Genomic DNA, 21471 nt, shown 5'->3' with positions numbered 1-21471 from the left:
AACTCAAAATATTATATTGGTGAAATCCTAGTCAATTGTCATTATTTCCCTTTTTAACTGTGCATGAAAAAGTCAAATTCATTTTTAAAACCATGAGAAGCAAACACTCAGATGTCAGGGTTACTTTGTATACACCATACTTTCCAGAAGGTAGGCCTCGGTCCTGGGAGGTGTTGAATTTCCTCATCCCCCTGAGTTTATTGGGGGTCGAGGGAACTCAGCTCCTCGGAAGATTAAGCCCATAATGCAGACTGAAATGATCTGTCTTACACAGGTTATTATAGCTTTTGTCACATCCAGGAGGACAGAAAAGTCCCACAGAGCTAATGTATGTTTGAACATGTTGACATAGCATGGCTGATGTGGCATACCACTGGGATGATATTTAATTCACTGATATGTGCTAAGTAAATATGTGGATAGATAGAACCATTTTGTTCCTCTCTTATATTAAGTATGAACATCTAATGGTAAAAAGCTACCTAGGGAATAGAACATCACCCTGTATTTGTTTTATAAAACTGTGTAAAGGTTTGCCAAAGCTGTCACAGTATGATAGCTGTGGCCATTTATTTTTCCAGATCCTAAGTTTGAGTGCTTTTGCTTGTGTTGGAATCTTTTTTTTTTAAATAGAGATTAATACATTTAAAAATGTTGAGGGTACTGAACAGATTTGTTGATCTAGTAATGATACATTACTGGCTAATGGTCAAATTCTGCTCTTGGACACACCCAAACCTGCATCCCATCATATGTAACCTTATCAATAAATCTTAATGGAGGCACATTTTGACTAATTCTAAAGACAAAACACACAAGTGGCTATTGTGATAGCTAAACCTGTTGAAGTTAGCAGTCTGCCTGTGTCAGACCAAGTCAGAAATTATCAGCTGCTCCATAATGAGATCATCCTTTTTTCATAAAACAGTGCTGAATTTTGTGGGACAGCAAGTAATAAGGTAATATAGGCGGTTCTGACACAAGTATTTGTTTCTATACAGGGTGTTAGTTGAACTAGACCAAGCCTCCAGTCCTGCAATGTCCATGTGGGTGGACTCCGTTCCCTGCCTGCCCCTGCGAGGAGTGCCATTTATAGTTCTGCCCACATGGAACTCCTTGCAGTATTGGGTCCCAACTAAGTCTCTTATTCCCCTGGAAATGCGCTCTCCCCCCCCCCCCCCCCCCCCCCCATGATCTAAGGCAGTTATCCCCACTTTCCAAGCCATTTTCTCCAGTTACCTACTCACACATTAGAGTCTTGCATTCTTTAGAAGATGGACCATTGAGGCAGTAATGATAATTAATAGGTGTCTTTCAAATGCTTAACAACCTAGCACAGATACCACCTTTCACAAACTAGGTTGTCTGGCTCTATCTAGTTTCAGTCAGGCCTCTTGTTAAAACATATGAGCAGTTTAGTTTGTTTCTTTTTGTCATGAACTATAAATTATGGACAAAGAATGTCACACAAGGCTTTAAAGATCATCATCAACAGTTTGATTTGCACCTGGAAGCAAACAGGAAGCCAGAGTAGTGATTTGACCACAGGTGTTACACACTCACACTGGCCCACACTGTACTAGAGGGAGTAATAGACTAATCTTGGTCTGATTTTTTTTAGTTATTTTTAATGTTAAGTGTCTTGACCTCTGCTAGGAAATGCTAACTGTGGGTAAGATTCTGCATGGCCCTCACATTGCTGAACACTGTAAGAGGAGTGTGCAAAGAGAGCCTTTACTTCCCCTTGAATGTCCCATGTAAAGGCCAGGCAGAATTGCTGTCCCTGTGCTCTTTGGAGAAGCCGAAAGTGGTAAGGAGGAAGCAGGGCTAAAACCAACTTTCATACAGAAGCCTGCAAATTAGGACCAGCAAGAAGAGTAGAGCAGGCTGCGTGTGGTGAAGGGGTTTAGTGGTTTGCATGCTTCCCTGCAGGCATCCTGGGATGGGATGTGGAGTGTTATAAAAGCACAGTCTAGCCCATTGGGTCCAATCCTGAAAGATGCTGAATGTCCCTCAACTCCTTTCAGTAGGAATGTTCAGCACCTCACAAGACTGGGCCCTCTATCATCAGGGCATGGGGCCAATCAAGCAACCTTGTGCAATACTAACCGCCTGTAGGGAATAAGCCTCCAGTGATGGGAACTTCTCCCAGGGGACTGAAGAAGCACTTACAAAAGAAATTGGGGGTGACAGCATGAGCTCTGCTGGAGGATAAGGAGGAACTGTACTGGGGCAGGGAGTTCTGATGCCATGAGCTCAGGCCACCAAGCTGGCAGGCAATGAAACCAGACTTGTCTCTGAGCCTTCTCTTACTCCTCCCACTTTCACTGCAGTTGAGCCATTCCCACCAGCCTTTGATTTCTTTCCTATTGGAAGACAGCAACAACCAGAGCTTTTCTTTTGCTTTTCTGCTCCTTGTACTGCCTCTAATGATGAGCTAGGCCCACCCTTATTCAGGTGAGCAATCTTCATTCATATGAGTGGTCCGGTGATTAACTATTGCAGAATCAGGTCCCTAGTTCGAAATTTCATGGAGAGATGAAACCTATTTAAAAAGGAGGAGAAACTCTTGGGATCCCCAAGGCTAACGTAACACTAAAAACGTCTTTTTAAAAAGACCCAGCCTAGTCTATTCTTCCCCATGACGCTTATTTCTAAAATGTGACAGCTAGCCAAAAATTCATTTCAGCTGCACTTCAAAACTACACAGGTATAACTAGTATTAAAAATAAGGAAATGTCATTTAATGACTGGATCTATTGAAATATAATGTCTTGGAAGAGACTGTTGTCTGAACTCAGCCATTTACAATAGTTGGGATTTTGAAAAATCCACAAAACGAAAAGAACTTTAAATTGATTATTCACATCATTATAATAAACATATAAAGAAAGTGGAGCACTAGTGGCTCTACAGAAGTAACAGCCATTATGACAGAGCTGCACTGATAATGTGCCACTGCAGACATTCTTAACACTACTCCACAACATAACTAGCTGCAGTAAAAGAAAAGCAAAAGAAAAAATGGTTTGCAGCTATCCTATATCTCAGGCAGGGTGATATAATATAACATATGTTTTAAAATGATAAAGACTTCCAAGAATAAGATGCAGATTCCAGGAACAGAGCAATCTTCATAGATGCCCAAACAAAAGCTAAATCCTGTAATAGTTGAATAATTGCAGCATTCTATATCTAGAAGTTAAAAAAAATCTTAAACCATTCCCTCAGTGGCTCAGCTGGTCAACACTCTGACACACAAAGCCTGGTGCTCTTCCTTCAAACCTAAGAATTAATCAGCATTATGTAAGAGATTTTTTATAACACTCTAAAAATACATTGTGAATTCCTTTCCAGTTTTGGACTAAGAAGCTTTAAAGTAACCCCCATCCCCTTTTAAACAAAAACAATGGATCTTCATTTTTTTTATATTAGGATCTTAATTTGTCTCAGTATATGTGTTTCAAATCTCATTAATTACAATATTGGTCCCATGAGATGCAATGCTGCTGCAAAGAACAGTGTTTGTACTCAAAATGATTTGAGCAAGGGCACAAATATGTTTTATGTACATGTGTAAATACTTTTTAAAGAGGACTAATGACACAAAACTTCATAAGACTGTGTGGATGTTTTCATGTTAATCTATCTGTTTACTAAACAAACGTTTGTATCCATGTGATAATGTTTTGTTTGCATTGTATTGATAACACATAATACAAGATGATAGCAGTCTTGTGAGGGCAGTTGTGATGTTAACTTGGCAAATCTCAGACAAAGTCCTATGAGTATTTTGGTTCTTTTCATACACCCTAATTAAGTAATAATACTTCTATATGCCTTTCACTGGAGGATCTCAAAGCACTGTTCTGACACTATCTTCTGAATTTCATTACTAGACATGGGGGATCCAGAAGAATGAGTTTTACAATTTATAAAAGTGTTATTGGTACCCTACTCATTTTGCTCATTCTTAGTTGTTCATTCCCACCCTTTCATAGTTCATCTCACCCCTAATGGATCAAACCTCAACTACATTAAAGGCCAAATTTCGATCTATGAGCTGCTGAGACATTTGCACATTACCCTGAATGCAATATGTGAAAGCTGGGGACACAGCTTTCTCAATTGAGGAAATCTGGTTATGGAACAAACTTCCAAAGGAGATTAGATGTTTCCAGACTGGGTATACAGACTCGGGCTCGCATTATGCCACTAAAAAGAGCTGTGTAGACCTTTAGGCTTGGGCTAGAGCTTGGGGTCTGAAGCCCAGGGACAGGGGTCTGTAAGATCAGGACCTATGCTTGTAAAGCACCAAGCATTACCGTTCGGTAATAGCAACCATAATGAAATTAAATTTAACATCCATGTAGGGGGGAAAATACCCAAAGAAACTCACCACAGTAACATTTAGCTTCAAAAGGGGGAACTACACAAAAACAAGGTTTGTTAAATGGAAATTAAAAGAAACAGTCACAAGAGTGAAATGCCTGTAAGCTGCATGGAAACTTTAAAAAAAACCCACCATAATAGAGGCTCAAACTATATGTATACTCCAAATAAAAAAAATCAATAAGAGGGGCAAAAAAATGCCACCATGGCTAAACAACAACATAAAAGAGGCAGTTAGGGACAAAAGACACCCTTTAAAAATTGGAAGTCAAATCTTTTTGAGGACAATAGAAAGGAGCATAAACTCTGGCAAGTCCAGTCACCAAAGTGCAAAGTAAGCAGTAATGGGAAAAGAAAGAAGGTCCTCTCAAGGATCAGTAACTAGTTAAAGGGATCTCAAACTGGGTGACTGGGCAAGAAAATGCCAGATCAAATTCAATGGTGACAAATGCAAAATAGTGCATATTGGAAAACATAATCCCAACTATACATACAAAATGATGGGGTCTAAATTAGCCATTACACTCAAGAAATAGCTCTTAGATAGTTCCCTGAACACATCTGCTCAATATGCAGCGGCAATCAAAAAAGATAGCAGAATGTTAGGAACCATTAGGAAAGAGCTTCATAATAAGACAGAAAATATCATGTCACTATATAAATCTATAGTATGCCCATTCCTTGGGCCCATCTGGTTGTCCCATCTCAAAAAAGATGTATTAGAGTTGGAAAAAGTACAGAGAAAAACAACAAAAATCATGAGGGGTATTGAATAGCTTTCATATGAGGAGAGATTAAAAAGACTGTGACTGTTCAGGTTGGAAAAGACACAACTGAGGGGGGATATGATAGAGGTTATAAAATCATGAGTGGTGTGGAGAAAGTGAATGAGTGTTATTTACCCCTTTACATAACACAAGAACCAGGGGTCACTCAATGAAATTAATAGGCAGCAGGTTTAAATCAAACAGCAGGAAGTACTTCTTCACATAACACACAGTCAGTCTGTGGAACTCATTGCCAGCAGAGGTACTGGAACAATTTGTACAGTGGAGGTGCTAAGAGTCATTGAACCAAACTGTAAACTCTGTATATCATTGAAACCACTTCAAGCTAGGAGATGCAGCAGCATCCCTAGTTCCAGCCTATGGTTACCAGGGGATGTGGTGAAGACCAAAAATATAACTGAGTTCAAAAAAGAATTAGAGAAGTTCATGGAGGATAGGTCCATCAATTGCTATTAACCAAGATAGTCAGAGACACAACCCCCTTTCTGGGTGATCCTAAACCTCTGGCTGCTAGCAGCTGGGACTGGATGAAAGAGGATGGATCACTTGATACATTGCCCAGTTCTGTTCACTTCCTGTGAAGCATCTGGCAACGGCCATTGTCAGACTCAGTATGGCTGCTCTTGTGCTCTTTAAGCACAATAGGGCCCCCATTCTGACTGAAACTTCTGGGTGCTACCATAAGACAAATAGTAAACAATAATAATGGTGAGAGTCTTCATATGAAAATGATGTCCCTGGTGTAGCTTTAAAAAAAGTACATCATTTCTCTTAATATACTTTATATGGGAGTTACTAAATCTGTTCTAAATCCTACAGTTTTGGTTCACAGGACATTGTGTGTTGAGACCCTTTCTTTTAATTTGATTAATAGGAAGGGCAGGGCTAGTCTGTTGCTGCTGCTCTCCACAGGCAGGGCAGGGCTAGACTGTTGTTGCTCTCCATCGAACACCTTCCAAATGTAAGTAGTATTGCCAACCCCAAACATTCAAAATCATGGATTAGGCCCCAGAAAAAGACTATCCACAGTTGTAACAGGAAATTGTTTAAAAAAAAAAAAGTTTTGGAAGAGGACAGGGGTCTGAGGCAGGCCATGCTGAGCAGGGGAGTGGAGAGTGAGGGGGCTGAGACTGGTTGTGTTAGTCACTGTGAAGTGCGGGGGGGGGGGGGGGGGGGGGACAGGGGATGGACAGAGGCAGCCTGTGCTGGGGGCTGAGCCATGGGGTGGGCATGGGGTTGAATGGGGGGGAACTGACACTGGCTGTGCTGGGGGCTGAGTAATGGGGGGCACGGGGCTGAGGCTGGCTGTGCAGGGGGCTGAGCTGTGGGGGGGGCAGGGGCTGAGCAGTGGAGGGAGGGCTAAGGCTGGCTGTGCTAGGGACTGAGCAGTGGGGGGCTGGGGGCTGAGCCTGGCTGTGGTGGGGGCTGAGCAGTTGGGGGCAGGGGGCTGAGTGGGGGGGGGGGGCTGAGGCTGGCTGTGGTGGGTGCTGAGCAGTGGGGGGCTGAGGCGGCTGTTGGGGGGGGCTGAGGCGGCTGTGTGGGGGGCCTCACTTCCCCCGCTGAACACCAGGGCCGGGGTAACGCGCATGCCGCTGGCTGAGCCGTGGGGCAGGTCTCGTTGCCCGGCGCGGCGGCCTGTGGGTGGTAGAGCAGAGCGGGAGGGGGAGGGGGAGAGGACGGTTGATTAGATGGCCGTGGGGAGAGGGGGCTGAAGCTGCCCGTGCCGCTGGCTGGGCGGTGGGGGAGGGCCTGAAGCTGCCGGGTGCCGCTGGCTGCGGAGTCCAGTCCGCACTTTCCCTCTCTCCCCAGCGCGCTCCCTCTCCGGCAGCGGCGGAGGGGGGTTGCCGAGCGCACAGAACAGCCAGTTGTTTAAAATCCTTCTAGAACCGTTTCAAATTCCCCCTTGCGCCGAGGAAGGGAGAGCGCGAGAGGGGAGGGGGAGGAGGAGCCGAGGGGTGGGGGAAGCGGGGAGGAGGAGGGAGCAGCCTGTCCTGGTCTCCGCCTGTCAATCACTGTGTTGGGGGCGTGCCCGAACGTGCAGCGGGCCAATGGGGTGTGTGTGTGGCAGTGTCTCCATGGTGACGGGGCTGTTCCCGGGGAGGCTGTGATGGGTTGACAGGTGCGTGACAGTCGGAGCTCTCTGCAGGCATGTACGGCAAAGGCAAGAGCAACAGCAGCGTCCCGTCCGACAGCCAGGCCAGGGAGAAGTGAGTACAGCCCGCCGGACCGCACAGTCGGACTGGGCGGGGGGCGCACACACCCGCACAGACCCTGCACAAAGTAACTTTCCTGCTCGCCGGAGAGAGGGTCGCGCGCACGCTCGCGGAGCGGAGGGGAGCCAGCGGGGAGCCGGAGTGGGGCAGCCAGGGCTTGGGGTGCGGAGGACCCGAGGGTTAGGAGTTGGGTGTACGAGCCCCTCGCTGGCAAGCTGGGGGAAGGGGCCAGGAGGGTTGTGAGCTGCTCTCGCTTCTGGGGGGTGGCGGAGGCAGGAGCGTCTGCGTTCCCCGCGCTTGGCAGGGAGGTGGGACAGGAGGCGCCCGAACCCCTCGCCCGTCGCGGGGTGAAAGGCAGGTGATGGTTGAGCCCCGCGCATTGTAGGGTGGGGGTGCAGCGCGGCTGAGCCCCTCGCTTTGGAGGGTCAGGGTCTAGGGCAGGGAGCGGAAGGTTGGGGGAGGTCCCCCCTCCCCTGCCCCCGTCCTCAAAGGGGGTCTGTGCCGGTGGGAAGTGTTGGACTAACTTTGGTAACAAAGAGCCTAGCCTGTGCTGCTGGGGGGCGCCGCTGTGGTGGGAGAGGCAGAAGCTCCCTGTGCTGCCTGTAACTCTGCAGCTCTCAACTTTTTATCAGGACCTAGTATCTCCCCCTGCCCTTCCCCGCCAGAGCCCTGATGTGTTCTCCCAGCCACATCCCTCCCCAGGGTGGGGGCAGGAGAGCGGGTTACTGTGTGTAGGGGAGGAAGGGCTGGGTGTGTGTGTGTATTGTTCTTTGGGAGTGAAACTGGGGTTGTGGGTGGGGAAAAGGGATTAGTGGGGATGTTGTGGTTTGAGGAGAAAGGGAAAAGGGGGTTGTGTAGCAGGAATACAGAGATATTATGAGCGCCTGTTGGTTTGGGGAAGAAGGGGAGATGGTACTGACTTTTTTGTGGGGGGCTTTTGTGTAGTTGTATGTGTGTGGTGGGATGGTGCCAACAGTGCAGCCAGTGACAATTTAGATGGCTCTCTGTCCTATGTCAATGAGGCATCCCTTTCCCCTGTATCCCCAACACACAGGTTAAAGGGACACCAAGAACTTGAATTTATAAAAACTGACTAATCTTAAAAAAATGTTTTTGAGGAGCCCCCTTTGAATATCATAGCTTGATCTTTTTAAAAACATCCTTTAAAATAAATTGTATAGGTGTATTTCTGTTCACCTGGTTATGTTTACAAATATCTTTTCAGAGAGGGAGAAACTGACTGAATGTACAGGGGAAACAGTGAAACTGACTATACACAGCACAACCAAATGCACAAAATAAATAAACTGGAAAAATATGGAGAAATAAAGTGACTTGGCTAGCTTCCTTCAGTTATAGTACTGTTAGATATTACTGGTAATTATAGTAGGTACAACATGCTTAGACAGAAATGTGACTTTCAAGTTGATGGTGTTCCTTTAAGTTTGCTGTACTTGCAGCCTTGGTTTGCATTATTAAGATTGGTGAAGCACAGACAGGAGGTGCTTACTGTGAAGGAGGAGGAAGAGCCCATGTGTGATGGGCTTAGTACAGCAGAGGGGGAGAAGGAAGAGTATATAGTATGTGGCTTCAATTCTTATGGCCAGGACCATTCAGTCCGTCTGCTGCAGCCTGTGAAAGCTCAGGATAAAGCCGTTGAGGGGGCAAGGGGACCTCCAGCCAGAAAAACTATTTGTATATGTCTTGTGCAGAAATCACATTGCACATCACATTGCACACCACCCTAGAATTGCGTTTAACATGAAACTGAATAGTCCGGGCATGACTGATGAGTTTCCTTCAGGCGGTTTGTCTTGAACCTTCACCTAAAAGTTTTTCTTGTTGCAGTATTTTAGAGGAGCAGCACTTCCTAATTCCAGAGGCTGGCACACACACACTTCCTAGAGCAGTAGCAGGCCAGGCATCTTTGCTGAAAGACAAAGGAGAGGGAGATGCTTGAAGAGATTTAAAGCACTGTTATTGCGTGATGTTTGGGAACTATATGTATAACTTTGTAATAGGGAATTGTTGACAAGAAATGAGAATTGCTGGTATGGGGTTTGAGACAGAACTTGGACAGGCTAATCAACTGTTGGTGCTTCTTGCAAAAATGTTTTGCAAAAAGAGTTAAATACTCATACATTAGGACAAACATCATTTTGTTTGACTTGTGTAGAGAAATTGTAGAAGAATTTCAGCTGTTTTGTGCCTGGTACTTACCACTGTGTGTCATCTACTTTGCAAATTGCTAAAATCCAACCAACTAATATTATCTTGCTGTTGAATCTGTAAGGGGATCCTCAGATGAATCTGACTTTCAGAATGATGACCTTGTAGATATAGTTTAGTTTTACTTCCTGTATGGCTTGCATTATGAAGATTTTGCAGTATTGTTTTTTTTTAATCTTTGGGCTGAAACTTTAAAATTTATATTTTTTTCTATTTTACTTTTCCTCCAAACTTTTGTACCAATAAGGCAATACTACTTTAATTTGCATTATAAAAATCCTTAATATTCTTCTACAAGTGAGGCCTGCCAAACTGAGCTATCACCAAGTAATAACTACCCTCCTACGTGAAGTTATGGGGGGCCTGCTAGATGGTGCTATTTGATTTAAATACATTCCATCTCCCATTCATTACAGCTAGCAGCTGGAAATCTGTACTACTCATGTAAGGATTACCTTATGAATGTACAACATTTCAGGTGGATCGCTTTTAAACCATTGACTGAGTGATTACTACACAGTATTTTTGTTGGCTACATTTATGGATGAAAATAATTTAGAATTCAGAAGTAAACTTAGCTACTGCTGTGGAGTGTCATTTATTTATATATATATATATATATACACACACACACACCTTTCAGAATTTTTGCACTAGATGTTTTCAAGTTCCTTATCAGTAGAGCAAGATGCATTACTAGATATTTTTCCTTCCCTAGGTCTGTAAAATTTTGGTTTTGTCTTTGTTATGGTATTTTCCCCGGAATAGATGTCTGACTCTGGTTCTACTGAGAACATTTGTCATCAGATCAAGAAGAGTATCCCTACAGAGGGAAACCTCTTTCCAACATATGAATGAAGTTGTGTTGATTTGAAAACCATAGGAATAAGAAGGATGTTTGACTCAACTGATGTAAAGTATTTATTTAATCACAGTAGACTGTGACAAATAATTATATTAAAGTTAATTGCTGTTATAAAAGAGTATAGTTTTGAAACAAGAAATATGTGAATTTGCTATAATGTTTCCTAAGAGGAATTTGCGATGGTTGCAACATAGCTTTTTTTATACTGAATGCTTTAAAAAAATTGGCGATTGCTGCAATGGGGTGTCTGTCTCTCTCACACACACATATGATCACACACTGTGATAGAGACCAATATCTGGGAAAGTTTGTAGAATGCAAAATTGTTTAGTTTAACTATATACTGTCACATCTAGTTATCTATGCTTAAGTATCTAGAAGATTTGTTACTAGCTGTGCTTTTTAAGCATTTTTTTCCATGTTAAAATTGGATTAATATTAAGTATTTCTTAAAATACGGTAGCATGAGTTTACACAGTTGGGTCTTGTCTTAGAAAATGAGTCCTGGTGACAGAAATTCTGCACAAGAAGTCTATTAGTGATGGAGAATTTTTGAACTGTGGAAAACTGTGCATACCTTTTTTTTTTTTTTTTTAAATCAAGTGTAATGGACATATAGACTGATCCCAGGGTCAGGTGTTTTCCTGGAGGTAAATCTATATTATATGCTGCTATCAACACCATTTTTTTATGTTTCTTAAATTTTTCTTAAGTAAAATAAAGAAAAAATGTTAGGTACGTTTTACAATTTTCAGTCTAATATATTACTTATAATAGCCCTTGACAAGTTTTCAGTGTCAAAATTATGAGAATTTCCTCCTATACTCTCTCTTTGTCTCTCCCACCTCACCTCAGGGTCAAGTCATTCATTTAAAGTATCTTATCAACAAATCTAAAGTGAATAGATATTAAATATTTTCATCTGAATTTAACTCTACACCAAACAGGCATAGCACAGTTAAGTAAAACACTAAAAAGGACAGAGTAGCTCTGAAGAACAAAGATTAAAAAGGGAAGATGGATGGAAGGAAAAAAAAAACCCAGAGAGACTCCCCCTCCCCGCCATCCTAGTGAAAGAATGGCAATTTGATTCTGGGGTCAGGCCACCCCACTTGCATAATGGACAGGAAAGTTGTATTCAACAGTAGCCCCTGGACTACTTATGCTGTGCCGAGACCTAATAAGACTCATCTATATTGTGAAAAGGATCTCAAATTTTTCTCAGCACCCATTTTTTGTTGTCTCCTTTGGGCAGAATGTATTTCCTTGACTCCCTCCTCTGCATCAGAGGTGGATTAATTCAGAGTTGACGCCTGAACCTTGCCCCACTTCACTCAGTGACAAAACTCCATGAATTGATTTCAGTGGGAGCGGGATCAGATTTTTACATTCTGTGTGATTCTTTATATACCTTTACTTACAAGCCACACTCTTTCTGAATAAAGTGGAACATTAGAGAGTTATTTACATTAGTATTTACAAACATTTAATAAGGAACAAAAATAGTATAAAAGAACTCATGGGCAAAATTAGACTTAGAAGAGAAACTATTTGGTTCCCCAACGCACACAAATAGTTGTTCATATCTTCAGTATTCTGGATCTTTCAGCAGTTAATCAGCAAACCTCTAAACCAGGGACTTCAGGGTGCTTTTCCCCCCCAGTGGGACATATGGGTGTGTTGGCAGAGGTTGAAAAATTTACCATATGCCTGCTAATCAGAGGGGTAAACCTACTGGACAGAGCTAATACAAAAGACGGAAGAGCCAAAATAAATTACCTTACGGATTGATCCTATGCTCATTTAAGTCAAAGGCAAATCTCCCATTTGACTTTAATGGTTTAGGATCAAAGGTCTAATGAGGGCCCTAGGTTTTCTTCCACCCCCAAACTGTAGGGAAGGCAAGAGTGCTTGCATTTCTATTCAGGTGCTGTCCTTGACCCTCCTCATCTTTAGTATTAGTCTGGCTGGTAGGTGTCTTGCAAATTTGACCTTTGCCAGCCAGTTGCTTGAAGAGAAATGGGGATTTTTCTTTTTTTCTTCTCTGAACCTGCTTGCTGCTGTGAGGAAGGAGGTTTTCTCTGCTCTGTTCTTCTGTTTTTTGGGGTCTTTTAGATTAATAGCTACTGTGTCTAGCTTGGTTCAGAATAATTTCCCAAGCAACAATAGAGTGAGATTAACACAATTCCTGTAATTTTCAGTGGTGCCCACAGGGTTCTGCACAGAAATCGTGAAACTGACCAGTGATTTCTGTTTCTGACTCTGCTGTTACTAACAAATCTGTGAACAGCAGCAGAAGTTCTGGAGTATTTTGTCTGAAAATTCAGGAAGGCAGCATTACATCATTTCACATTATGAAAATTTGCAACTATAAGGGTTGTAAATTTTATTATTTTAAAAAAATCAATGGTTAGATTTAAAAGAAACTAATACTTTAGGCCTATCCCTCTCATCAGGGCAAATTTCCTACTCATCATTAGGAAGTCAGTAAGTCAGTTTCTCAAGTCCTGAGTTATAGGATTTGGTGATATCTAATTCACCTCCAATTCTTTTACTTTTCTGATTTTTGTTTTTGAGAGCTGAAGGCAAAAGCCAATTTCCTCTGCCTGAAATTGACCACTGACTCACTAACAAGTTCTTGAGTTTGGTTCCCTCCTCCCCCGCCAAACCTCTTAGCAGATCTTCATTGTAGAACTTTTTATTTCAAAACTATTTGGAATAAATACTGGAGAGCTGACATAGCGATGATTCCTGCCATCTTAAAATGTTTTTAAGGCTGTAAAGGGCAGTTTTAATTTCTAAATATGAAAACACAATTGTCAGGTTAATCCAGATTGTTCTGAAAAATCTACTAGAATTGAGTTTACATGTTGATTTGATTCATCAGGTTGACTTGTACAGTATGTGGATGCTGCCTGTAAAAATAAATGTATTGGTTGCAGGAATACTATTATGGGACCCTATCTATATCAAAATTTCTTGTGTACTGTAGCAAATCTAAAGGGGGCCACATACAGAATGCTTTGGAAATGACAAAAGTTTTTCATTTGTTTGCCATTGACCACTCTGATGCAGGATCGGTGCATTACTGAGCAGGTGCGCTTAGAAAAGGTTTCAAGTATATAGGTATTTCAAACTCTGACTAAATTACCCTGAAGGGGCTGAATTACAATTATAAACCTGATTACACTCTAGATATATAACACAAGTGGTAATAGCAGACACTAGCTGTATGAGGTTGTAAATACATAGATTCATTCCAGCATAGCACTAAAATAATTGTATAACTTTAAGCACATGAGTAGTCTTATTGATTTCAACAGGGCTAAACTTAAGTATGTGCTTAAGTGTTTTGCAGGACTAGAGATCTTGTGCTGGAGGAGGGAGGCAAAAGCTAAAGTATAAAAGATCATCTTTCCCTCTTCACGCTTTTCATTCCCCCTCCTCCCCCAACCCACCCTAAAAATATGCTCTTTCTGGGTTATTCATCACCATGAGAGATTTGAGATTGTGCATTCCAATTTTAAGTTTTTGCATACTGTCTTTAATGTTAAGCAAACCTTTGCTGAAAAAGGGTAATGGCTTACTTCTGGTCCCATTGAGGCCAATTGCAAATCTCCCATTCATTTTAGTTAAGAGCATGCTGAGGCTCCAGTTTAAAAATCTAAACCTTGTTGGAGGAAGCAGTCAATAGCTAATGGAAATCAGTGGATATGTATTAACATTTCTTTTAGCTTAATCCGTTTTAACCTGATGTTAAGAAGTATAGCCGCAAAAAGAAAGAAACAGAAGACGGGCAGGTGTATGCACATGCGCTCACACAAAAATACATGAGGGTAGCTAACTTATAAAATTGGAACAACAGCTGTAATAAAGCATATTATATGTTCCAAGAAGACACAAAAATAATACACCTAATTGTAAAGCTGATAAATTTTGGTTCTTCTTTGAGTGATTGTGCACATGGATTCCACTCTTGATGCTCAGGTGTCCCATGCACATGAGATTGGATTCCTTTGGCTAACAGTGTCTGTTGGGGCCACACCTGTGTACCCTCATTCCCCCCACCTGAGAGCATAAAAGATGGAATGGGCTCAGCCATTCCTCAGTTCATTCTTAACATCCTTAACAGTGAGGTGCCTGCTTCTCTGTGCATTGTGCTGGTTTAGTGTTGTTAGTCTTGTTGCCTATTGGCAACATACAGGCACACAAATACAAATTCTAATTTTAGTCAGTTTCTAGATTTTAGGTTAGAACATGCACCCCAAACTGGGGCTCTAGCAGTGGCAAAATCTTTGGGATTTAAAACTTGTCCCTCATGGCTTCAATGCCACTTAATAATGGGCACTCTAGGTGCCTATTTTGTTTAGGAGAAGGACCCATTCCCGAGCAATGTACTGTTGTGTTGAGAGGTACTGGAGATTGCTTTGATCACAAACCTCTTTGAGATTAAATGTGAATACACCCTTCAATTAACATAATTGTCAGGATGAGTTAATCAGAACCCCCCCCACCTAAGTCAAAAGAAGGCTGTGAACCCACCCAGGAGTTTGTACTGAATGGGAAGTGGGCTTTTGTTAAGTATTGTTAATGTTTTGTGTGTGAGGAAAAAGGTAGAACACTCAGAAACTGAGGGCTAGTCTACACTTACTGGGTAGTTCGACGGCTGCGGATCGAAGTTCCGAGTTCGATTTATCGCGTCTGGTGTGGACGCGATAAATCGAACCAGGAAGTGATCCCCGTCGACTGCGGTACTCCAGCTAGACGAGAGGAGTACCGCGAAGTCGACGGGGGAGCCTGCCTGCCGCGTGTGGACCGCGTCTGAACCGCGGTAAGTTCGAAGTAAGGTATGTCGAATTCAGCTACGTTATTCACGTAGCTGAATTTGCGTACCTTACTTCGACTTGGGGGGTAAGTGTAGACCAAGCCTGAGAGAGACTAGGAGACAGAGACAGGTGGAAGGAGCAGCTGAAAGCATGGTGTCTGACCCTGGAAGAAACCTGGGGAGGGTGCAGGCTGAAAAAAATGTTCTTGGTGCTATAAACAAAAGAAGCTGTTTCCTGCTGTTTGATTCCTTTGTACATTATTTGCAAATAAACAAAACAGCATCAAAGAAATACCTGACTGTAACCAATTTCTGCTCCCAGCTGGAATATCCCCAAGGCCCAAACTTCGACTACCCGATTAGGTAAAAAAAAGGTAACAATACTATATGTTGCTTCTTCTCTAAATGGACCCCAGAAGCTATAGAAAGCAACTTAAAATTGTTCCTCCTGGAGCTCTCTAGGTAAGCCTCCTCGGACACCAAAAGGAAGGACACAGCTGGACACCAGTCCTGTGGTCGTGGATCTCCATGAGAACCCTGGTGAGCTGAGATTCCCCCTGAGCTTCTGGGTTACACTGACTAAGAGACCCCAGTTGTCTGCTTCTGTACCCGCTTTGTTGAGCTGAGGCATAAGTGACTCTCTCGAATGTCAGCTGAGTCTAGGCACAAGACTCAGAAGTCTGACTCATCTCAGACTCAACTATCAAAAGGCATCCCACATCCTGAGAAAAAGGTCCCTCTGGCATGCTGGTGACTGTTGAGAGTGCTGATGGTATCAATTAAACCTGGGAACGGCACCTCTTTTGGTACTGAACTTTCAGCACCTGGAGCCTGGGTACCTGGCACAACCCCCACACTGTGGTTCTCAGTGCCCAGTGCATTGTTACCCAGGGCATATATAGGATCAAGTGATATATCTGTGGGCCTGGTACCAGAGGCTTCCCTCCTGGATGTGAAGCTGTATGGATAGACTGGGACTCAGAACACCTGAGTTCTGTTCCTACTTGACCATTGGCCTGTTGGGTGATTCTGGGCAAGTCACTTGACCTTTTGTGCCACAGTCTCCTCATTTGTGAAACTGCGGTTAATGGGGGTAATGATGTTTACCGCCTTTGTAAAGCATTTTGAGATATAGTGCTGAAAAGTGCTAAGAGCTAAGTGTTATTCTTTTATTCTTATGAGAGGTTGAGTATGGTGATAACTAAACCATCAGCTATCATGTCATTGGTATGGCAGGTAAAGGAGGTTATCTGCAGTTCCAATTTCACTCCCTGCCCAATTAGAGAGAGCACAACAGAACCAGGGGGCTGATGGGATGATCTTTTTTTTTTTTTTTTTGAAGAGGTGTACTCCTTTTCTTCATCCCCGCTGGGGCATTGTAGGGACTCTTCTCCTTGGCTAGCACAGTGGGAGGCAGGAAGAGAATCTATGAATTCCTGTGAAGGAATCTATAAGGAGCAGCAGGAAGCTACCTAGGGCTCATAGGGAACATCTGTCCTGGTACATCCCTATGTGTTTCCCCTTTCAGTACCCATACTTGCCTTAGCCCTACTAGATGCCTGAAGGTGGGGGTGCGGTGCAGCTGTATTCCCACAAGCCTATATCATTGGACCTCTCTAGAGATAGATCCTCCTCCTCAAAGAGGCAATATAAACCAACATAGCCATGTCAGTTAGTGCAGCCTCCGATTCTGGAGAGGCAACCTGAAGAAAATAACAAGGACAACATCTACAAGGGGAAGAACAACTTGTCCCCACTTCAGTCTCCTCGTCCTCTCCCATTGTGGTCCCTTGACGCCTTCTTCAGTCAATGAGTTAAAGGCATTCCAGGAACTCATCACGCATATGGCAGAGCCTCTGGAAGTGGTGCAGGAGAAGCCTCACAAACTCCTGGACATCTTGCATCCTTCTATGCCTGGCAAGCTTGCCATGCCTATAAATGAGGGACGGTTGGACATTGTGAAAGACCTGAGGCACACCAGCATTAATTCTGGCCACATCCAAGTGAGCTGAGAAGAGATACCAAGTCCCTTCCAAGAAACTTGTGGACTTATTCCCAGCCAATACCAGGATCACTTGTGGTAAGAGCTCCCAAATCTACACCTAGGAAGAAAGTCTCAAAGAGCCTGAACCTGTTTGAAGGCAAAGTCTATTAATCTGCCATCTTCCAGATGCGCATGGCTAATTATCAAGTGCTTCTGTCCAATACAATTATTTCAGCTGGACAAACTGTCTCAATTTGTGGATAGGCTATCTCAAGATCACAGAAAGGAGCTAAAAGACCATCATGTTTGAAGGATAGCTGATAGCCCTCAGATCCGTACAGGTTGCACTGGACATGTCCAACATAGCAGCATGTGGCTACATTAATGGCCATGAGAAGATCTTTCTGGGGGATTTCCAGGGAGGCTCAAACAACAAACATTAAGGACCTTCCCTTTGAGGGCAATTAACTTTTTAAATTCAAAGATGGATGAGGCCCCCTATTCCTTAAAGGATTCTAAGGTGGCTCTGTTCCCTAGACCTCAATGTTGCAACCCCAAGAAGAAAGCAAAAAAGACAACGTTCTTTTAGGCAGCTTTGTTCTGCCCAGTGCTGCTACCAGCCTCTAAAGATTTCAGAGCCTCTGAGAAAGAAGTAGAGATTCCAGCAGCAACAAATCTCTGCCTTTATGATTATTTATTATTTATCTGTGTAATACCAAAGTGTCTAGGAGCCCTAATCAAGAAACAGGACTCCATTGTGCTAGTCAATATACAAACATGGAACAAAAAGTTTTCTGCCCTAAAGAGCTTACAATCTAAATGAACTGCAGGTTTGATGCCAGTGTCAAGAGTCTGGCAAAACATCCAGAGAGTTTCTTCCTTTCGGTCCCCCTGTTTGGGAAACTTCTTTTTTATTTTTGGGAAGTTTGGACTCATATCACCTTGAACCAGTGGGTCGAGGAAATTGTAAACAAGAGGTATTCTATCCAATTCCAGTCCCTTTCTACCTCTTTCCCCTTTTCCCCACTCCTTTGAAGGGACCCTTTTCAGGGGGGTTAAAACAAGAAGTTGACTCCTTTCTACAACTTGGAGCAGTGGAGGAGGTGCCCTTAGAGTTCAGGGAAAGGGGGTTTTATTTTCATTATTTTATCATCCCAAAGAATAAAGGGGTTTTGTGTCCCATTCTGGACTTCTAAAATCTCAACAAATTCCTCCATTGTTTTAAACTCAGAATGGTGACTCTAGGCTTCATAATTTCCTCATTAGATCCTCAAAACAGGTTTACAGCTCATGACCTGCAAGATGCCCATTTTTGTACGTGTTCATCCTGCCCACAAGAAATACCTCAAATTCCAGTAAGAACATTCCCTACCAGTAGAAGATCCTATCCTTTGGTCTTTCCACAGCACCAAGGGTATTCACTAATTACTTGGGAGTCATTGCAACTCATCTAAGGAGACAAGGAATTCAGGAATTCTGGCTGATTCAAGGAGGATCACCCCAACATGTGACCAACTTGATCCAAGTAATCTTAAAGCTCTTTGCCTCACTGGGCCTCAAAAGTCAACAGAGAAAAATCCGTACTTCGACTCAAAGCATAGAGTTCATAGGAGCAGGATTAGATTCCATGTCAGCGAGAGCTTACCTGTCACAGGAAAGATTCCAGTTGATAGTAAACCTCATCAACCAACTTGAGACTCACCAAAAAATATCAGTAGGAGCATGCCTCAGGCTTCTGTCCCAAGAATTGGAAGTGGAAGGGACCTGCTGGGTAATTGGTGGCAGGGGACTGGATCACAAAAAAAACCATGTTATATAATCCTGTTAATTTATCAAGTTCCATTTTAAAAACTAGTTAGGTTGTTAGCCCCCGCTATTCCTGTTGGACACATGATTTCACGCATCTACATGACACAGTTTGCCAGACTTCACTTACGCTCTATACAAGGGTAGTTCGAAATCAGTGTATCTGGCAGGCAGACACTGCATGGACATGCTGGTCATGGTCTGATAAGAAGTCCTCTCCTTGCTTAATCTGGGATGCAAGGCATTTTTCTGCTACTCCAGGGATCCACAATCCAAGTGCTCATAGACAACACCACAGCTTTGCATTATGTCAACAGATAAGGAAGGAGCAGCAAGATCATCTCTGCTCTGCGAGGAGGCTTTTTGGCTTTGGAGTTGGTGCATTCCAAATCAAACCATCACTACCAGTGGCTCTGCTCCTTCCTGGTCTTCAGAGCACTATGGCAGATCAACCCAGCAGGCAGTCCTCAGACATCCACAAATGGTCTGTCAAAAACCTCAGTCCTGAAAAACATCTGTCGCAAGTGGGGATTCCCAGAAATGGACCTGTTTGCTGTAGACCAGAACAAGAAGTTTCAGTCATTTTGGTCACTAGGGCCTGGTCTACACTACGACTTTAATTCGGATTTAGCTGCTTTAATTCGAATTAACGCTTGACCCGTCCACACAACGAAGCCATTTAATTCGAATTAAAGAGCCCTTTAATTCGATTTCTGTACTCCTCCTCGACGAGAGGAGTAGCGTCAAAATCGGTATTGTTAATCCGAATTAAGGTTAGTGTGGCCGCAATTCGATGTTATTGGCAATTAGATGTTATTGGCTACCCACAATGCAACGCTCTGGAAATCGATGCTACTACGGTAGCTTGGACGCACACCACCGAATTAATGGTGCCTAGTGTGGCCGAATACATTCGAATTTATAAAATCGGTTTCCTAAATTCGAATTATATAAATTCGGATTAATCCTGTAGTGTAGACATACCCTAAGACTAAAGTATGCCTTGCACTAATCCCCATGATACCAAGGGTTATGAGGAAACTGAAACAAGTTGCAGGACCAATGATTACAAAAGCCTTTGCATGATTTAGGCCAGGGGTAGGCAACCTATGGCACGTGTGCCAAAGACGGCACGTGAGCTGATTTTCAGTGGCACTCACACTGCCTGGGTCCTGACCAGCGGTCTGGAGGGATCTGCATTTTAATTTAATTTTAAATGAAGCTTCTTAAACATTTTTAAAAATCTTATTTACTTTACATACAATAATTTAGTTATATATTATAGACTTCTAGAAAGAGACCTTGTAAAAACATTAAAATGTATTTCTGGCATGCGAAACCTTAAATTAGAGTGAATAAATGAAGACTTGGCACACCACTTCTGAAAGGTTGCCGACCCCTGATTTAGGCAGTTCTGGTATTCAGATCTGATGAAACTCACATCCCGTCCCATCACCTTATCTGCCTTACCCAACATAGTCTCACAGAACAACAGGCAGATCCTACACCTGGAGCCAGCTTTGTTACATCTGAAAGCCTAGATGCTGACTGGATAACGTCCACTGAAAGAAGCAGTACAGCTGAAGTTCAGAATGTTCTGTTTCAAAGCAGGAAGCCCTCAACCAGACTGACTTATAAAGCTAAATGGGAGAGGTTTTCTATTTGGTCATCTCAGCTGTCTCCCATCACCCTTTCAGCAATATAGGACTACCTATTAGCCCTGAAACAATCTGAAGTTTCTATCAGCTCCATAAGATTCCATGTAGCAGCAGTTATCTGCACATCACCTTCCTATCCATGGCCACTCTGTATTTCTTCACTTCAATGCTAAGGAACCTTAAAGGGCCTATTCATGTTTTTTTCCCCTCAGTTCAGAAGTCCCTTCCCTCTTGGGACCCCAGTGTAGTATTGACAGGATTGATGCATGCCGCCTTTGAAATGTTAGAAACCTGTTCCCTTTACTACTTATCTGTGAAGATAGGCTTTATAGTAACTATTACATCAGCAAAAAGGTTAGGAAGACTCAGGCCCTTATGGTGTTACGGTGTTTCATAAGGACAGAGTCACTCTCAGGCCTCACCCCAAATTCCTGCCTAAGGGAGTTTCAGAACTCCATGTAAATCAATTTATTTATCTACCATTTTCTTCTCCCAGCCTCACTGTCTTTTTATATTGTCAAGACAAAACCATTCAGGGACACCAAGACTGTTGCTGGACGTGCAGAGAGGGTTACGGGTCAAGCAATATTCTCTTAAATTATTTAAGTGGGTTTGCAACTGTATAGGGATTTGTTAGGAGTTAGCTAGGTTAGAACTACCTAAACACATTGGCGCTTATTCCACTAGTGTCCAGGCAACCTCTGATGCCTG

General features: G+C 43.0%; 1 protein-coding gene across 2 annotated transcripts in view; it reads left to right on the top strand.

Annotated features, from left to right (window-relative positions):
- The first annotated feature begins 7311 nt into the window (after nucleotides 1-7311).
- The window catches only part of SSBP2 (single stranded DNA binding protein 2), a 284138-nt gene continuing 269978 nt past the window's right edge, over nucleotides 7312-21471 (top strand). For both annotated transcript variants that reach the window (XM_065406924.1, XM_065406923.1), the window contains exon 1: nucleotides 7312-7387. In XM_065406924.1, coding sequence (XP_065262996.1) covers nucleotides 7329-7387 — 59 coding nt within the window. In that variant the 5' untranslated portion in view covers nucleotides 7312-7328. The remainder of the gene's footprint in view (nucleotides 7388-21471) is intronic.

Source organism: Emys orbicularis, chromosome 6, assembly GCF_028017835.1.
Source record: "Emys orbicularis isolate rEmyOrb1 chromosome 6, rEmyOrb1.hap1, whole genome shotgun sequence".
In the NCBI taxonomy this organism is placed as follows: domain Eukaryota; kingdom Metazoa; phylum Chordata; order Testudines; family Emydidae; genus Emys; species Emys orbicularis.
The sequence above is the reverse complement of the archived record's forward strand: the minus strand, read 5'-3'. Positions and strand labels throughout refer to the sequence as shown.